Genomic DNA, 16,698 nt, shown 5'->3' on the forward strand with positions numbered 1-16,698 from the left:
CGTACACCCAGAAGTGGTTGTGTTAGTAAGGCCCACAGGGAAGAAGGGGGTAAAGCAAGGAGGGGCCGAAAGGAAGAGGACCCACCCGGCCACCCCAAGCTGCGGCTTCTCTCTGTGTACCTGCAGGCCCGCATGGGAAAGCTTTGCTCTGACCACTGGCACGAGAGGTGTGGGAGACACCGCTCAGCATCCTGGGTCCAGATCCCAGCTGAGACTCAGACATGAGGGCTCATCACTGAGCACCACGCACCAGGACTGTAGGGGAGGCTGAGAGACGCTGCTGCTGTAATGTTTTTTTTGAATCCTCAATTTTTTGTGGGGGGGAAGGGGAACAGGACTTTATTGGGGAACAGTGTGTACCTCCAGGATTTTTTTCCAAGTCAAGTTGTTGTCCTTTCAATCTTAGTTGTGGAGGATGCCGTTCAGCCTCAAGTTGTTGTCGTTTCAGTCTTAGTTGTGGGGGGAGCAGCTCAGCTCCAGGTCCAGTTGCCGTTGCTAGTTGCAGGGGGCACAGCCCACCACCCCTTGTGGGAGTCGAACCGGCAACCTTGTGGTTGAGAGTACGCATTCCAACCAACTGAGCCATCTGGGAGGCAGCTCAGCTCAAGGTGCTGTGTTCAATCTTAGATGCAGGGGGCGCAGCCCACCATCCCTTGCGGGCCTCGAGGAGTTGAAGCGGCAACCTCGTGGTTGAGAGCCCACTGGCCCACGTGGGAATTGAACCTGCAGCCTTCGGAGTTAGGAGCACGGAGCTCCAACCGCCTGAGCCACCAGGCCGGCCCGCTGCTGTATTTTTAGATGACCCCATTTCCTTGGCTGTCTTTCGCTCTCACAACTAATGAGGACACCAGGGCAGGCCCAAGGTCAAGGTCATGATACAATGGGGACAGCGTCTCAGGATCCTGCGTCCTTGTCACCAGCCTGGTGGGGCACTCGGGGATGCCTCTTCACCTTTCTGGCTCCCCCTTAACCACCAAAGACTGCCCCATGGCCACCATGGAACCCATGTTTTGGAAACCTTTGCTGACCAGCCTGCATCTCTTAGTGAGTGTCACTTTTTCTCACTTGGCAGAAGGATAAGAGGCCACATAGGTAGCTGTCAGTAACCACTGTCATCGCGAGGGTGCCTGTTGGACCCTCACAATGACAGGGACTGAGCTAGGGCCTCTGTGTGCCCTCCTGAGTCCCCAGTACAGGCCATCCCACGGACGAGAAAGCAGAAAGGGGGAGCTGTGCCCCACCCCAGTCAGCCCGGTGCCACTGGGCAGGGTGAAGCCCAGACGCGCCCCTGCCCCGGAATGCGTCCTGCTATCTGCCCTGGACCCTGGTCCCAGAGGCCTTAGCCTCCCTGCTCCGATGTGGCTGACGTACGCTTTCAGAGCAGACAGTCCAGGAGGAGACACCAGTCTCCTTCCCCCACTGGCCCGTCCCTCACCGCCCTCCCTCCCAGTGCAGACGGAGGCTAAAAATACCATCTGGTTCCCACGTGGCCGCCCAGCCCAGCCCAGGCCAGCCCAGGCCCTCTCAGCTTGCTGGTCAGTCCTGTTCTTCAGCCTGAGTTCTCAGCAACAGGTTCCAGGGCCCGACTCAGAGGTAGGGGCCAGAGGGCTCTGGAGTGGGGGCTGATGAGGGGAGAAGGGGTTACGGTGGGACAGCCCAGTGGGCTTGGAGATCACAGCGCTGGGCGCTTTGGTGAGAGACCCCGGACTCTGGTCAAGCGCGTCAGGGCGGGGAAGGGGCTCGACAGGCACACTTCCCTCTGTGTTCTAGCTGGAGGGGGTGTGGGTGCTGGACCACACCCTGACTACCACCAGGGCCATGGCATCTGGTCACCAGCCTGAGCTGGATTAAGGCCCTTCCTTTGCTGTCCTGCCCTCTCAGGCCTCCTTGGTCCTGGCCAGGACTGTCCAGAAGCCCCTACGCTGAGCTGGGCCTGAGGGCGGCAGGTGTCAGCAGACTCCTCTGAGGCCCCACGGGAAGGTGGTTGGGCACTCCTGCCTGCTGGCCCCTGTCATGGTAGTAGCTGACCAAAGGGAATACAACAATGATGGGAATGCATGGCCTGGGGGCGGCAGCTGGCAGGCTGAGCTCCCGTCTGCCCCTTGGGAGGACAAAGCGGCCATTACCAGCTAGAGGGCCTCCCTAGGAAGGAGTCAGATAGGGTGGATGCTGGCTGGGGCCCACTGATGGGTCCTGTCCGGGCACAAGCCCAGAAAGGTCCTCAGGCCCCTGGGTGGGCTCCCTGGGTCTGCCCTGCATTGTAGGATGGAGATGGGCACCAGTGGGGAAGGGGGGTCTTCAGCTCCCACCACTGGAACCGGTCTCGTAGCTCAGCAAGGCCCCCCATAGGTCACCACTTCTCTTTCCGGGCTTTTGTCATTTTGATCGTATTTATTTCACCAAGCATTTGTCCCTGTGACACCCGGGTGGCTCCAGAAGGCGCCCCCTGGTGGACAGACCGTTTCTCTGGGGTGCAGCCTTTTGCTGCTGTGGAGGTCGCTCTGGGTGACTGCCTCCATTCAGACCTTTTATTTCTCCGGGGTGGCTTTCTTAGGGTTAAATATCAGAAATACATAAATAAGTATGCAGATGGCTAAAGAAGCCCAGGAGTGGATTTATTGAATCAGAGGCTATGAACACTGGGACGCAAAATCGCTCTCCAGAATGTTTCCCTTGGTTTGTCTTTACCAACTTACACATGGGGATGGGGAATGTGGGGGTTCAGGACAGGGTCGCCCCTGAGTCTGGCTCCTCCATCTCCTGCTGTGTGATCTTGGACAAGTGACTTGAGCCTTTTGTGCCTCAGTTTCCCCACCTGTCAAAAGGACACTAACAGCACATACCTCACAGGGCTGTCGTGAGGGCTGAGTGGTGACTGTGCGAGCCCCCGTGGGACGTGGCCAGGCACACGGGAGCACTATGAACCAGCGTGAGGTTGTGCCAGTGTGATCACACAGCTCTTTCACTGCCAGCCTCTCCATCTGCAGATGAGGAAACTGGGAGAGGGACATGGCTTCCCGAAGGTACCCAGCAGGGCCAGCCAAGGTTCTGTGCGGCCACGGACAGTGAGTCCTCTCACTGTCCGACATTCCCTGCGCCCTCCCCAGCAATGGTGGATCTGGGAGCAGAGGAAGCCAGTGGAGGGTCATGGGGATCCCCATGCTCCAGGGCTGTGTTCTTGGGGCCCAGGGCGTGGGTTCCCCTGCCGGCCCCATCCTGCCCTGATTGCTTGGCCGTGGGTGGGCATCCCCACCCCCAAACCTCAGCCTCCCTGGAAAGCGAATGACACCAGTGCCTGCCTCTCAGCTTCGGGGCTGAGTCAGGGGAGCCTTTGGGGAAAGCTCCTCACATATCACTGATGGCCAGCCAAGGCCCGCTGAGGCCTGGGAAGGATGCAGGTAGATGAGTGCACCCCTGCCCTCCCCTCCCTGCTGACCCTGCTCCCTTCTCGCCCTCGGGGCTCCTTCCCCAGGGGACTGGCCAGTGGCCCCGGAATCATGGTGCGGAACATGGACGACCTGGACTTCTACCTGCCCTCGCACGCCCAGAACATGCTGGACGGGCTGCTGCAGCTGCGCTCTCAGCCCAAGCTGGCCGACGTCACGCTGCTGGTGGGCGGCCGGGAGCTGCCCTGCCACCGCGGCCTCCTGGCGCTCAGCAGCCCCTACTTCCACGCCATGTTTGCGGGCGACTTTGCTGAGAGCTTCTCGGCACGTGTGGAGCTGCAGGACTTGGAGGCCGCCGTGGTGGGGCAGCTGGTGGACTTCGTGTACACCGGCCGGCTGACCATCACCCAGGCCAATGTGGAGGCGCTGACACGCACGGCCGCGTGCCTGCACTTCCCCGCCGTGCAGAAGGCCTGCGGCCGCTACCTGCAGCAGCAGCTAGACGCCACCAACTGCCTGGGCATCTGTGAGTTTGGGGAGCAGCAGGGGCTCCTGGGCGTGGCTGCCAAGGCCTGGGCCTTCCTGCGGGAGAACTTCGAGGCCGTGGCACGAGAAGACGAGTTCCTGCAATTGTCCCAAGACCGGCTGGCCACCTGTCTGGCCAGCGACCTGCTGCAGGTACAGCCGGAGCAGAGCCGGCTGGAGGCCCTGCTGCGCTGGGTGCGTCACAACCCACAGGCCCGGGCCTCCCACCTGCCCGAGCTGCTCAGCCTGGTGCAGCTGGATGCCGTGCCCAGGCCCTGCGTGCAGCAGTTGCTGGCCACAGAGCCACTGATCCTGGAGTCAGAGGCGTGTCGGGCGGCCCTGTCCCAGGGCCATGATGGCGTGAGTGAGGCGGGGGGAGGGGTAAGAAGGGACCGCAGAGACTTTACCCGCATGGGGGTGGAGAGTACACCATTCACCCCCTAGTACAGATTGTGCCCTGTGTGTGCCATGCCCAAATGTGAGGGAAGGGGGACCCCAGAAAGGATCATTCTCCATCCCTGTCCTGAAGACCCCCTCCACTCAGCAGGGACAAATCTGGAAATACACCTAAGGTGGCATGAGAAAGGCCAGCTCTGGGCTGGGGGCATCCTTGGAGGGGTGGGAAGTCAGGGAGGGCTCTCTGGAGGAGGGAGCATCTGACCTGGGCTTCAGAGGAGGGATAGGAGCTCAGCAGGAGGGAAGACAATCGGGGAAGCAGGCTCAGCTTGCACACAGGCAAGGAGCACAGGCCGGCATGGCAGTGGCCACCACCTGCACCTGAGGAAACTGCTCGAGCTTTGATGGGGTGCCATTTCCTATTTGGGCTGGCAGTGGGCCTGGCAGGCAAGGCAGGTCCTAATGAAGTGACAGGCCAGGGTGTGGCCGAGACAAGGAGCCAGCAGGTCCACTCGCTGCTGGGCAGCCTGCTGAGGGCTTTGCTCCAGAGGAGCCTCAGGAGCCAAGTCTGGCGACAAAGACATGGCTCAGACCAGCGATGGGTTGCGTGGTGGCAAGTAACCCCTGTACCACCAGGCTCGCAGAGCCGGCCTGGTGGAGGAGCTGGCTGAGGGCCTTGCCCGGACAGGTAGTTGCCTTGGAATTGCTGGTGGTGGGAGGTTCGGGCATTACGTAGGCCAGAGAGGCAGTGGGACCCCTGGGTCCTGGGAGCTCTGGACAGTGGCTACTCACCAACCAGAGAGGAGCCATTCCAGCATCTCCCGCCAGCCAGGCCATCTTAGTTCGGGTTGCTACATGCCGGCCCAGAGGAGCAGGGCCCCCAGGTACAGGCGGAGGCTTGTGTGGGGACTTGAGGGCAGCATCTGGGGGTCGGTTCCAAAGATGGGTGCAGGAATGCCTTTCAAAGGCCTGTGGTGACTGCTGGGAGGAGAGCAGCCCTCATGCTTGGGGCACACAGGGACCTGCCACCCCACCTCTCCCAGTTCTGAGTTTTGCCATTGTCACCACATGGGCACACACGGGCACACAGGGGCACACATACACTGAAGCTCACCTTACCCGCACACATGCACCCACACAGGGGCACGCTTGTCCCTAATTGTCCCACAGCTGCCCCTAATTGTCCAGGCCACTGCCCGCCTCAGAAAAGGCTACCAAGGCCTGTTAGCACCCGGGCCCAGGGCACGGGGAGACAGTGGTCGCCCTGGCTCTCTGACCACAGCCCTCCTGGCCCACAGGCATTGCCCACCCTACCGCAGGAGCTGGAGGAGGTTCTGGCGGTCGTGGGCGGGCGGGCAATGGAGGAGGATGAGGAGGGCGCCGAGGAGCCCAGCCCCCTCCCCGGGAACTTCACCTTCTACAACACCAAAGCCAGTGAGTACTCCCAGCGTCCTGACAGGGGCCACTTGTGTCCACCTTGGAGGTGGAGCGGGTGAGGTGCACAGAGAACAGGGCCGGTCCTGGGTGCGTCTGTGCCTCCGGGACTGCAGGAGGGCCTGGGGGCCACAGCATGGGCAAGGAGGCTTATAGTGGGGGGCATTGTGAGCCCCTCTCCCTCTAGCCACAGGCCTCAGTTTCGTCTTTGAGGCCCTCAGGTCCCAAGTAAAGGGTCCTGTTGCCCAGACTGCACCATGTGGGGTGGGGGGCCTGGACAGTTGCTGCTGCTGCCCTGTGTCCTGATGGAACCATGGTCCCAGGCTGGGGAGCAAGCAGTCTGGGGTGAGAGCTCAGATTCTGAATCGGCCCAAATGGGATTCTAATTCCAAACTTTAAGCAGGTCACTTCACTCCCTGAGCCTCAGTTTTCTCACCTGTGAAGTGGGCTCCTCACACCCTTGAAATGAGGAGCCATCGGGCACGAGGGCAAGGCCTGCCATTTGGAGGTGGCTCTCCGGCCTGGGGCCCCCTCACAGGGAAATGAGGAAGAGTGAGCAGGCAGTAGGGGTTTTTGGGGGCGGCATGTTGACCCCAGGAAGCTCTTTGGACAGCACTGATGCAGGCTGGAATCCTGGGACTGCGGGGCAGGTTGCCAGTCACCCCTTGGCATCAGTGGCTTTCAGGCTTGGGGCCAGCTGTCCCAGGTCAGAGGCTGACGAGAGGGGATTTGGGGGCTGACGTCAGGAGATGAGCTCGCCTGGCTCCGCCTGGGAACAGCTGTCCCTTGGACCCCACTGGGAGGGTGGCAGGGGGGAATGCTGGCAGACAAAGGCCTGGTGACTTCTGGGCAATCCCCACCTTGGGGTGACACAGACATGAGTCGGGGGGGGGGACGCGTAGTTCCTGCTTGACAAGGCCAGGAATTCCACGTGTCCAGAAAGCTGCTGTCAACAGTAAACAGTCTTCCCCAGGGCCATCCCCAAGGCGGCGTCTCTCCCACGGCCTTCCAGAAACACCCAGTGTGTCCACTTGTAGGACTTAAATGTTCCCGCCTCATTCATTTATTTTGATTTTTTTCAAAGCATTTTCTCATCTCTTGCCTCAGTTCACCTCCTGTAGCTCCATGAAGGGCAGCACTGACTTCAGGGCAGTCCTGTCCGAAAGGCCACCTTTGGCTGAGCAGTTGCCGTGTGACAGACACTCGTCATCTTATGTGCTCCCCACACCTCCCTGGGAGGTGGGAATTATCCCTATTCAATAGATGAGGAAACTGAGGCTGGGGCTGGTCCAAGGCCACACAGCTGGTGTGTGACAGCTGGGCCTGTGGACCACTCTGCCTGCTGCAGGCCAGCGTCTGGCCCCCTGTGTGCCCCTGAGTCATGTGAGCACAGAAGGTGCTCAGGATGAATGAAGGCGTAAGGAATGAGTGAATGAATGATGTTTCTGTTATAATCCACTAGTGACTTGAGATCAGGCCCCTTAACCCATCACCCCTCTGACTGAGGTGGGACCAGACCAAAAAGTCCATTCAGGGTCAACTGCAAGGTCAGGGTGAGACCAGCCTCCCGAACCTGGGCCGCCTCTCGGCTCTCCTTGGGGCAATCCTGTGTCCAGCTTGGGTGCTGGGCTCCGAGGGGCAGCATTGGAGAGGTGGGGGCTGCTAGGAGCCAGGCTTAGCAGCACACGGAGCACCCAGGACCGCTTTGGACCCCGCCCCACTAGGGGTGTCCCCTCACCAGTGTGGTAGCTGAGACCCCCACTTTCCCTTCTGCTGATGAGGGGACGTCTCTGCACCCAGAGTGGAAGAGGCGCTGAGGGGGAGGGAGGCCCCAGCAGTGAGCGCTGCACGCTGACCCCTCGCCTCTCTTCTGCCAGAGAGATGGATGGCGCTCCCCGACTTCCCGGACTACCACAAGTGGGGCTTCTCCCTGGCCGTGCTGAACAACAGCGTCTATGTCACAGGTGGGCAGGGCAGGGCTCCCCAAAGAGCCGCGTTGCAGCCCAGCTCCCAAGCAGCCTATCTGAACGTGACACCCTTCACTTGGTGACAGTTTAGTCAAGACTCTTCCAGAGCTTTCCATGACATTAAAACAAGGAAATTAAAAATCCGTGGGTCCACACAGGGGTTCTGGGAACAGTTCCATGTACACTGTGTGGCGTGGAGCCCAGGTGCCTTGCAGCCAGAGGCTCCCCAGACAGGTCTGTGTGACGGATTCTCTGCTTTTTTACCTCTTAGAAGTTGGGGTCCTTGTACGATTTGGTTGGGAAAGAGCTTCCACTGATGGGGCTCTGAAACCACTGACCTTGTGCCCCTTGCTGGTGGTGCTGGGAGGGACCTGCCCAAGTCACACAGCTAGACTGTGCCACCACGGTGTCACCAGTGTCTGGCAGCACGAGGGCGTAGTGTGGCGAGAAAGGAGCAGGACCCTTGGTGCCCACTCCCCAATGGCTGGTGGACAGAGACCCCAGGCTGGAGGGCACCTGAATGACAGAACCTTGGTCCTGGCAGGTGGCTCACGGGGCACCAAGACGGACACCTGGTCAACCACCCAGGCCTGGTGCTTCCCACTGAAGGAGGCCGCCTGGAAACGCGTGGCTCCCATGCTGAAGGCCCGCACGAACCACGCCAGCGCGGCGCTCAATGGGGAGGTCTACGCTATCGGGGGTAAGGCCACCCTCTCCACCTCCCCCCAGGGCTACGTCCTGCTCATCCGAGCCCCCACCACACCTCTTTGCAGCCTGGTAGCCTCTCAATCCTGCAACAGTAGCTCCCCAGCCCCATGCTGGCCTCAGGGACAACAGGGGTGCTGCTCCCTTTGCTGCCTTCGGGAGTTCCCTGTGAGTCTGGGGTGCACAGGAGACATGCCAAGGCCCCTGGCCAGGCTGGGCATCAGAACCACCCCTGGGCTATGCCACCTGCTACCTGGATGTCATGGAGGGAAGCTCAGGCCCTGGGTAGCCAGCTCCCGGGGATTCTGATGCACTCCAGAAAACAGGACAATGAGTCCATCTCCAGAAAGGGACCTGTGAGGAGCTGGGGCCCCAGCTGCCAGTGGAGATGACACTCCTGTTCCAGAGTGGGGAGCTCGGGTCTCAGCGGGGGCTCCTCCTCAGTGAAGTCCCTGGGGTAAGGGGACTCCCTGGGGTAAGGGGACTCACAGGGGGTCCCTTGCTGTCACCTTTTGTCCCTATGCCCCCAGCCTGAGCACAGAGCAAGAAGTCAGCCCAGGGATGTCATGGTTGGATGACTATTGGAAAACAAAATGCATGTGGCACTTGGCTGAGCTAGAGTCTCCCAAGGCCTCTGTGGGTGACAGACTGACCCTGAGGCTCCTTGTCCTGGCCGGCCCCTTTTTTATCAATGGCTGCCGTGCTTGGCCCAAGAGCAGAGGGCGTGCACAGGTCCTGAGCCCAAGGCAACTCGGGGTCCCCCGCATGCCTTCTCACGCCTGGTAGGTCCCCATCATCACCACATCCAGGCCTGACCCGGGGCTGGGACGGGGGCTGCCTACAGCTCTCCCGGGGAAGGACTTTCACCATATGGGAGGCCTGGGGGGCTGGCCTCCTGGGGGCTCCCACCAGCATCCTTCCAACGTACCCTCGGCCCTGAAGAGCTGAGAATGGCCAGGCTTTATTATGAGGCTCCATCATCCCTCTGCAGTCAGGAAATTCCTACGTCCAGGTGCTCACTGGCCTCGACACTTCTTGGAGGCATGGCCTCGGGCAAGCACCCTATCCTCTCAGAACCTCACCTGCCCTCTGAAACGGGGTAACACACCTGCCTGGCAAGGCCATGACCTCCATTACCTTCCCCTCCAGGGGCACCCGGGGTGGGTCTTGCCAGCTCTGCAAAGCCCAGACCCTGCATGTCCAGGAAACTTCCCTTGCCCCAGACCCCTGCAGCCTGACCCCCACCCCCACAGGCACCACTCTGGACGTGGTGGAGGTGGAGAGCTATGACCCCTACACAGACACCTGGGCGCCCGTCAGCCCCGCCCTCAAGTACGTCAGCAACTTCTCTGCGGCCGGCTGCCAGGGCCGGCTCTACCTGGTGGGCTCTAGTGCCTGCAAGTACAACGCCCTGGCCCTGCAGTGCTACAACCCGGTCACAGGTGAGGGGACAGCAACATGCAATGTGGGGCCTGGTGGCGAGCGGGTTGGAAGGGAGTGCGGGGATAGGCCCAAAGGGACAGGGAGAGTGGCCATAGGCCCCTCTGCAAGGCCACAGTCTCATCTTAGTGAGTGGGAGGATGGGGTCCCAAGGACAGATGGTGCCCAGGGTAACCGAAAGGGTCACCAAAACAGAACCACAGCCCCAAACCACACTAGAGGGGGACTAGGGGTCAGTGACAGGGAAGCCCATCCATGAGTCCAGAAGCTGTCTGGCTGCTGCCGGCCTGGAACCGGCCACATGGGCCAGGAACAGCGGTGCAGACGCTCACAGCCCAGTAGGTACCAGCTCGGGCTCTGGACTCAGTGACAGGGTTTGGGCCCTGGCTAGGCTCACTCTGGCTTAGTGGCCCTCCCTGCTTCGTTTCTCAGCCACCGTCTTGTCCCCTGACCGGTGGAGATGACAACAGGACCCATTTTGCAGGATGGCTGTGAGGATCCCATGGGAGACCAGCTAGACCCAGGGTCAGGTGGGGCCCCTGGGTTACCAGACCAAGGAGACGGGGCAGGAAGGAGGCAGAGGACCAGGCCACCCAGTTGGGGTGAGGCGGTGGCCAGGCCAAGGCCTCTGAAACCTTCACGCCCCTGCCAAGGACCTGAGGACGAGGCTCCGAGGGAGTCCTACCGTGAGACCCCCGATCCCCCCCATAGGGAGAGTGAGGCTTAGTGATGTACGGCCAGTGGGCTCGGGCCTGTGGAAGCCCCACCCCCCACTGCAAGGGGCCCACTGCCAGTCTCAGGGGGGTGCTGCCTCGGGTCAGCCACACCCAACCATCCTGGTGACAGTGAGCCTCTCTGACTTTGTGTCCCCGCAGAAGCGTGGAGCATGATTGCCTCGCCCTTCCTCCCCAAGTACCTGTCCTCGCCACGCTGTGCCGCCCTGCAGGGGGCGCTTTACCTGGTGGGCGACAATACCAAGAAGGTCTACGTGTACGACCCTGGGGCCAACCTGTGGCAGAAGGTGGGCCTCAGCCTCTCCCCGCAGTGTGACCCCCCCCCCGCCCCCGAGACCCATGACACCACAGAAAACAGATCTGGGGGCACCGGGACCTGGGTGTGTGGCCACAGGAGCAGGACAGTGACAGGACAGATGAGGGCTCAGAGTCTGGGCCAAGCCTTGTGATGATGGGGAGCCAGGGACCCGGCCTGCAGGTCACTGTGGCACTCTGTCCCCAGCACAGGCGGCCTGTGAGCCTGTGGAGATGGAGTGAGTCTCCCACCCCCAGGGGCATACAAGCAGGGGAGCAGATTCCTCAGCTGTGGGTGACGTGGGAGCAGCCAGCTTCTTGGTGCCCCATTTCCCAGGTCTGCTGCTGCTCTCCTCTTCTGCCACTGGCCCAGGGGAGCAAGTGGGAGGTAGGTATCTCAAGACGTGCCCAAGGGGACACCGGAGCCCTGGCCTTTCTCCTGTTTCTTCTGGAGAAGGAGGAGGGACATTGCTCAGAGCCCATAGTGGCCTCAGCAACAGCCGGACGCCCTGGGCCCACCCCACCTGCCTTGAGATTCTCAGTCCCTGGAGACCCTAGGAGGTGGCACTGCTCCCTACAGCCACCCAGGAAGGCTGCTGCACTGGCCGGGCCACAGCAGGACCTCGGTGATCCTGCTGCCCACAGCTGTCCCCTGGCGTCAGCACTCAGCTGACCGGAGGCCTCCGTCAGAGCAACCAAACAGGTGCAGGGTGCACCCTGCCAGGCGAGGCTTTCTTCCTGGGCCCTCTCAGCTAGGCCTCAGCTGGGCCTCCCCCGGCCCACGTCCCTGCTCTGGGCAGGGGTCCCAGCCATACGGCGCTCCACTCGCCCTCTCCAGGCCTACGGGGTGGTCTTCAGGTGGAGGCCACAGACAGACCTCTGCCTCCCGCCGCCCTGGGCTCTTCCAGAAGGGCCCACATCTCTCTCTGGCCTCTGGCAAGCTGCTAACCTTGACCCCGCACCTCTGTTCAGGGCGCTCCTGAGGCCCGCACCTCTGTTCAGGGCGCACCCAAGGCTAGGGGTGGCAGACTGAGTGAAAGTCCCATGGGGCAAATGGCCCACACATGCATCTGTCAGTGCTGAGACCACCACAACTGTCCCTAGAGAGCAGCTGAGAGTGGGAGGCCAGCCAGACCTCAACCTGGGAGGCAGCAACAGGCTCAGGCCGCCATGTTCCCACCTCCTCTGACTCCCCATCTTTCAGAAAGGAGCAAACCTGGGCGTAGGAGACCAAGGGGGCTGGAAATATGGTCCTTGGAGACGGAAGCCGTGGGGTCTCCCCACTAACACAAGAGTCAGAGGGGGAGCAAGAGTGACAGGGAGGCTGGGCTGCGGTCCCGGGTGGCAGGCATGTGGGTGTGCTGGATGGGACGTCCGGCGGGGCGCTGGCTGTCCTCTCTGCATGCCCCCTGGCCACCACCCTCAGGCTGCCCACTGGAGACTGACCACTGACCGTTCCCAGGTTCAGTCGCTGCACAGCCTGCACGAGAACGGTTCTCTGGTGCCCCTGGGAGATGCGTTGTACCTGACAGGTGGCCGCTGGCAGGGCATGGATGGCGACTACCGCGTGGAGATGGAGGCTTACGACCCTGGGCGCAACACCTGGACCCGCCACGGCGCCCTGCCCCGGCTCTGGCTGTACCACGGGGCTTCCGCCATCTTCCTGGATGTCTCCAAGTGGACACAGCCCTTCAGCCCTGCCCAGGAGCACTGAGCCGCTCCGCGTCACACCTGGAGGCAGGGCCGGGTGACCCCCCATAGGAGGGCCGTTCCTGTTTAGTTTTGCTTGTGTGTTCGCTCGGGGCCACTAACCCTTCCAGGGCTGGCGCTGGGCTCAGGCCACTAGGGAGCTCAGAGGGATAGTCTTGGTCCCCAAGGCCACCACACAAAGTCTGAGCTGACCAGTGGCAGGGGTGGGACTCTGGACGCCTGCATAAAGGGAGGAGCAGCTCTCCAGCCTTCAGAGGAATCTGACCTGAGGAAGGGGCCGAGGGGTCCAGGGAAGCACTGTGAGAACTCCCGTGCTCTCCCCATGTTGGCTGTGGGCTGGCCCTGGAGAGAAAGTTGCACAAATGAGGGGTGACACCAAGTGACCCAGGCAGCTGAAGCTGTTGGGGAGGGAAGGCAGCCTGCTTCTGCCTGGCCCACAGCTGTGTGACCAGCAGCCGCCCGCCTCTCAGGGCCTCAGGCTCCACGTGCATGGCACACAGACAGCTCAGGTGGGCTGCTGGCATTCCCTGCCCCCAGCCTCTGCATGTTGCCACCTTGTTTCCAAAGCTGCTTCTGGGGACAAAAGAGGCCCTGCCCAGCTCATTCTGTGTCACACCCCGGGGAGTGGGGGCAGCACTCCCTAGGCACTGGAAGGAAAAAGGCGGGCATGGAGCCAGGAGAGGGGCTGTGGCGGGTGGGGTGAAGTGGGGGTGGGGAGAGGGGCAGTGAAGGCTTCGGGGGAGGCAAGCAGGAGGGATGCTCACTGGCCAGGATTTCCTGTTTCTTGGGGGTGGTTTGCTTCCAAACGAAGGCTTTCATCAGAATGGAAGTCCACAATGGGGGCCCATGGCCGGGGTGGGGGGTCCTGCAAATACCCCCAGAGATGCCTGTTGTGTATACTGGTGGCTTGCTGCCTGGCAGCCTCTTGAGCAAGGGCAGCACCCTGTCGGCTCCTCCTGCCAGCATGTGGCCTAACTCGGGGAGGCTCGGGCCAGCCCCTGAGACCCGAGGCCCCCGGGTCCCCGAGTTTGACTGGGGTCCCGAGTAGAGCTGGCTCAGGCTCCCTGCATCTTCCCACTCATCCTGAATGAGTCATTGTGTTTGTCACCAAGGGACAATGATGGACTCTCATCGGATGCTAAGTGGCCCTCCCCCTTTGTCACTGGCTTTGTCAATGACACAGGGCTGCAAGTAGGGGTCCTGCACTGACTGGCTGAGGGCCTGGATAGGTCCCGTCTGTCTCCCTCTGGACCTGGGTTTCCTCTCCAGGGCCCCGGGCTCCTCCTTGAACCCCACTGGGGACCGGACGCACACCCGGCACCCTGGACCTGAGGAAGCACCCCTGGGCTCCGCGCTTCTGTAGGCTAGATCCACTTTGCTCCCAGACCTGACTTCTCACACCCATTTCTTGTGGGAGAATTGAGTTTGCCCCCAAGCTCCAGACAGCGGGGCCTCCTAGGTGTCTCCTCCCAAAGGGACGTGAGCCCCTGGGCCCGAGGACACCTGGGCAGCTGGTGGAGTGGGTGAAAACAAGGATGAACGTTTTGGGATCCTTGAATCTTTCAGTATGAAAACCTGACAGGTTTTCCAGATAGTTACTAAAGGTGCTCAGCCAAGCGCTGTTTCAAAACAAAGACTCAGCAGGACAAAATGGACTTGCTTTTTATCACAAATGGGTAGTTGAGAGGATGGTGTCCAGGCCTGATTCTGCTCCTGCACACCCACATGGCAAAGGGGGGCAGTTCCCAGGATGCGGGAGCAACCCCATTCCAGGGCCCGGTCCTCAGCTTGGGGTGTCAAACTGCCCCTCCTCTGATTGTATGGCACCTGGATCAGGCCAATTGTATCTTTCAGGGTCCCTGGAGGAAACAGACGACCCCTCAAATTGAGTAACGGAAGAGGGTTTAATGAAGGGCCATTTCCAAGGTATGGGCGGGCTGAAGGAATTCAGCAAGAGTTGATGAGGTTCCCAGAGCAAGCGACAGTGGGAAGTCGTGCTCACCTCTCTGGCCCTAGGGGCAAGGGAAGGGGCAGATGTGAACTCCAGAAAGAGAGCTGGAGGGAGAGGGCTGCAGAGGAGCCGGGCCTTTGAGAAAGGAACGCAGTGATTGCCACTAGTAACTGTGATCCAGCAGGGAGGCGCCCCCCATAACATCTCCCATTAGTGCCTCCCCTTGGGCCCAACTCAAATAGAACCAGAGGGAAGACAGGCCATTGACACAGTCCATAGCAGCCAGCCCCAGGGGACCGAGAGCAGGTGGAGAAGCGTGGACAGGGCACCAGCAGGGGCCGACAGAAGCTCCCTGGCATATCATCAAACACTCAGAGATGCTTGTCTGGAAGGCCACTAATGTGCTGATTCACATGAGGAATGTCCATGCAGTCAGCCAAGCCATCCTCTTCCTTTGTCAAAGTCCCCAGGAAAACAAGGACTCTTCAGAAGGTTGGGAGCTGTTATGGACTTCCAGCACGGGTAATGGACAGCCTCGGAACATGTGCAAAGCCCACCAAGCTCTCAGGCCCATGGTGGAGCAAAACCACTTCCCCAGTCCCAGAGGGCTCATGTCTGCCAGGTGGGTGCATGCTGTAAACCGAGACACCCCCACCAGACCCCAGCCTTCAGTGACCACAGTGCCCTCCATGGCCAGGCCCAGCACCACCAACTTGGGCTCAGCTCCCTTTGGCTCCCAGGTGCATCAGAGTCCGAGGATGCTCTAGCCACGTCCATTGGACTTGGGTTTTCCATGACCTCCCCAACAAGACCCTTTTATTACTGAGTGTCTTCCCTGCACTAAGGACAGTGATTGCTGGAATCAGGCAGTTGACACTCCCATGAAAATGTTTGTAATTAAATGGACTGGTCCAATGACAATTCACTATAGCTCATTTGGACCTTCATTCCAGTTGGTTGGTAGACCAGTTGGTTGGTCGACCAGTTGGCCCAGTGGAAAGTAGGTATGAGCACAGCAGGTTCTCAGATAACATTGTTTTGTTATAATGTTAATGAGATGCCTGTAGAACTTAACTCTTGGGGCGGATGGGTGGCTCAGTTGGTTAGAGCACAAACCTTGGGCAACGGGGCTGCCGGTTCGATTCCCACGTGGGCCAGCGAGCTGCACCCTCTGCAACTAGAAGGAAGTCAATGAGCTGCCGCTGAGCTCCCGGATGGCTCAGTTGGTTGGAGCGCGTCCTCTCAATCACAAGGTTGCTGGTTTGACTCCTGCAAGTGATGGTGGGCTGTGTCCCCTGCAACTAGCAACGGCAACTGGACCTGGAGCTGAGCTGCGCCCTCCACAACTAAGACTGAAAAGACAACAACTTGAAGCTGAACGGCACCCTCCACAACTAAGACTGAAAGGACAACTTGACTTGGAAAAAAAAGTCCTGGAAGTACACACTGTTCCCAATAAAGAACTGTTCCCCTTCCCCAATAAAATCTTTAAAAAAACAAAAAAAAACAAAAAAACTTAACTCTTGTTTGTATTAATTAGCCTGTGGTAAAATTGGTTTGTTAGATGTCATTTTGCTTAAAGTTGCAGAACCTATTGATGATGTTCAGTGAGGACCTACCTTATTGACCTGTCATCTGTCAGTGACTTCATGGGGGGAGAGGTGTGCACAGCCACATACAAGATAAGAATGCCTACTCCTCCAGGGCCGGGTCACTCATCGTTGGTCCCCAGTGCCCAGCCTACAGTGTGGCTGTCGTTGCTTCTCCTGAGTGCCCAGCACCAGGCATACAGCGGCGCAGCCAGGCATGAAGCTGCTTCTAAGGAATGCCACGCATGCCACGAGACCTTCATGGAGGAAGTAATTAGTCCCTTGTGTGCAATAAACATGGCAGGAGCCCTCGTGACATCCTCAAAACTAATGGACAGTCCCATGGTTTCTTCAGGGCCAAGATCTGGGGTTATTTTGGTCACAGTCACATTTAAGAATGTGATTCTTACCAAAATGGCAAACAGAACTACAAATATCTACCCTTTTGCATTAAACTGAGAGGTGAACTAACGTGTAATTCTTGAAATTAATCTACTGGAAACATGGAAACAATTAGCAGAAAACAACCCAAGCGACCGTCTGGGCGGAAGTGAGAAAGATTGTGCA

General features: G+C 59.9%; 1 protein-coding gene across 1 annotated transcript; it reads left to right on the forward strand.

Annotated features, from left to right (window-relative positions):
* Positions 1-3,497: 3,497 nt before the first annotated feature.
* Positions 3,498-16,034, forward strand: KLHL30 (kelch like family member 30; the record flags this gene model as incomplete). Its single annotated transcript, XM_081050659.1, has 7 exons — positions 3,498-4,271; positions 5,606-5,741; positions 7,619-7,705; positions 8,253-8,408; positions 9,667-9,855; positions 10,729-10,874; positions 12,344-16,034. 7 exons carry the CDS (start codon positions 3,498-3,500, stop codon positions 12,593-12,595), a joined length of 1,740 nt encoding a protein of 579 aa, XP_080906785.1. The 3' UTR covers positions 12,596-16,034.
* Between the last annotated feature and the right edge of the window lie 664 nt (positions 16,035-16,698).

This window comes from Rhinolophus hipposideros (genome assembly GCF_964194185.1).
Source record: "Rhinolophus hipposideros genome assembly, chromosome: 6".
NCBI lineage: Eukaryota > Metazoa > Chordata > Mammalia > Chiroptera > Rhinolophidae > Rhinolophus > Rhinolophus hipposideros.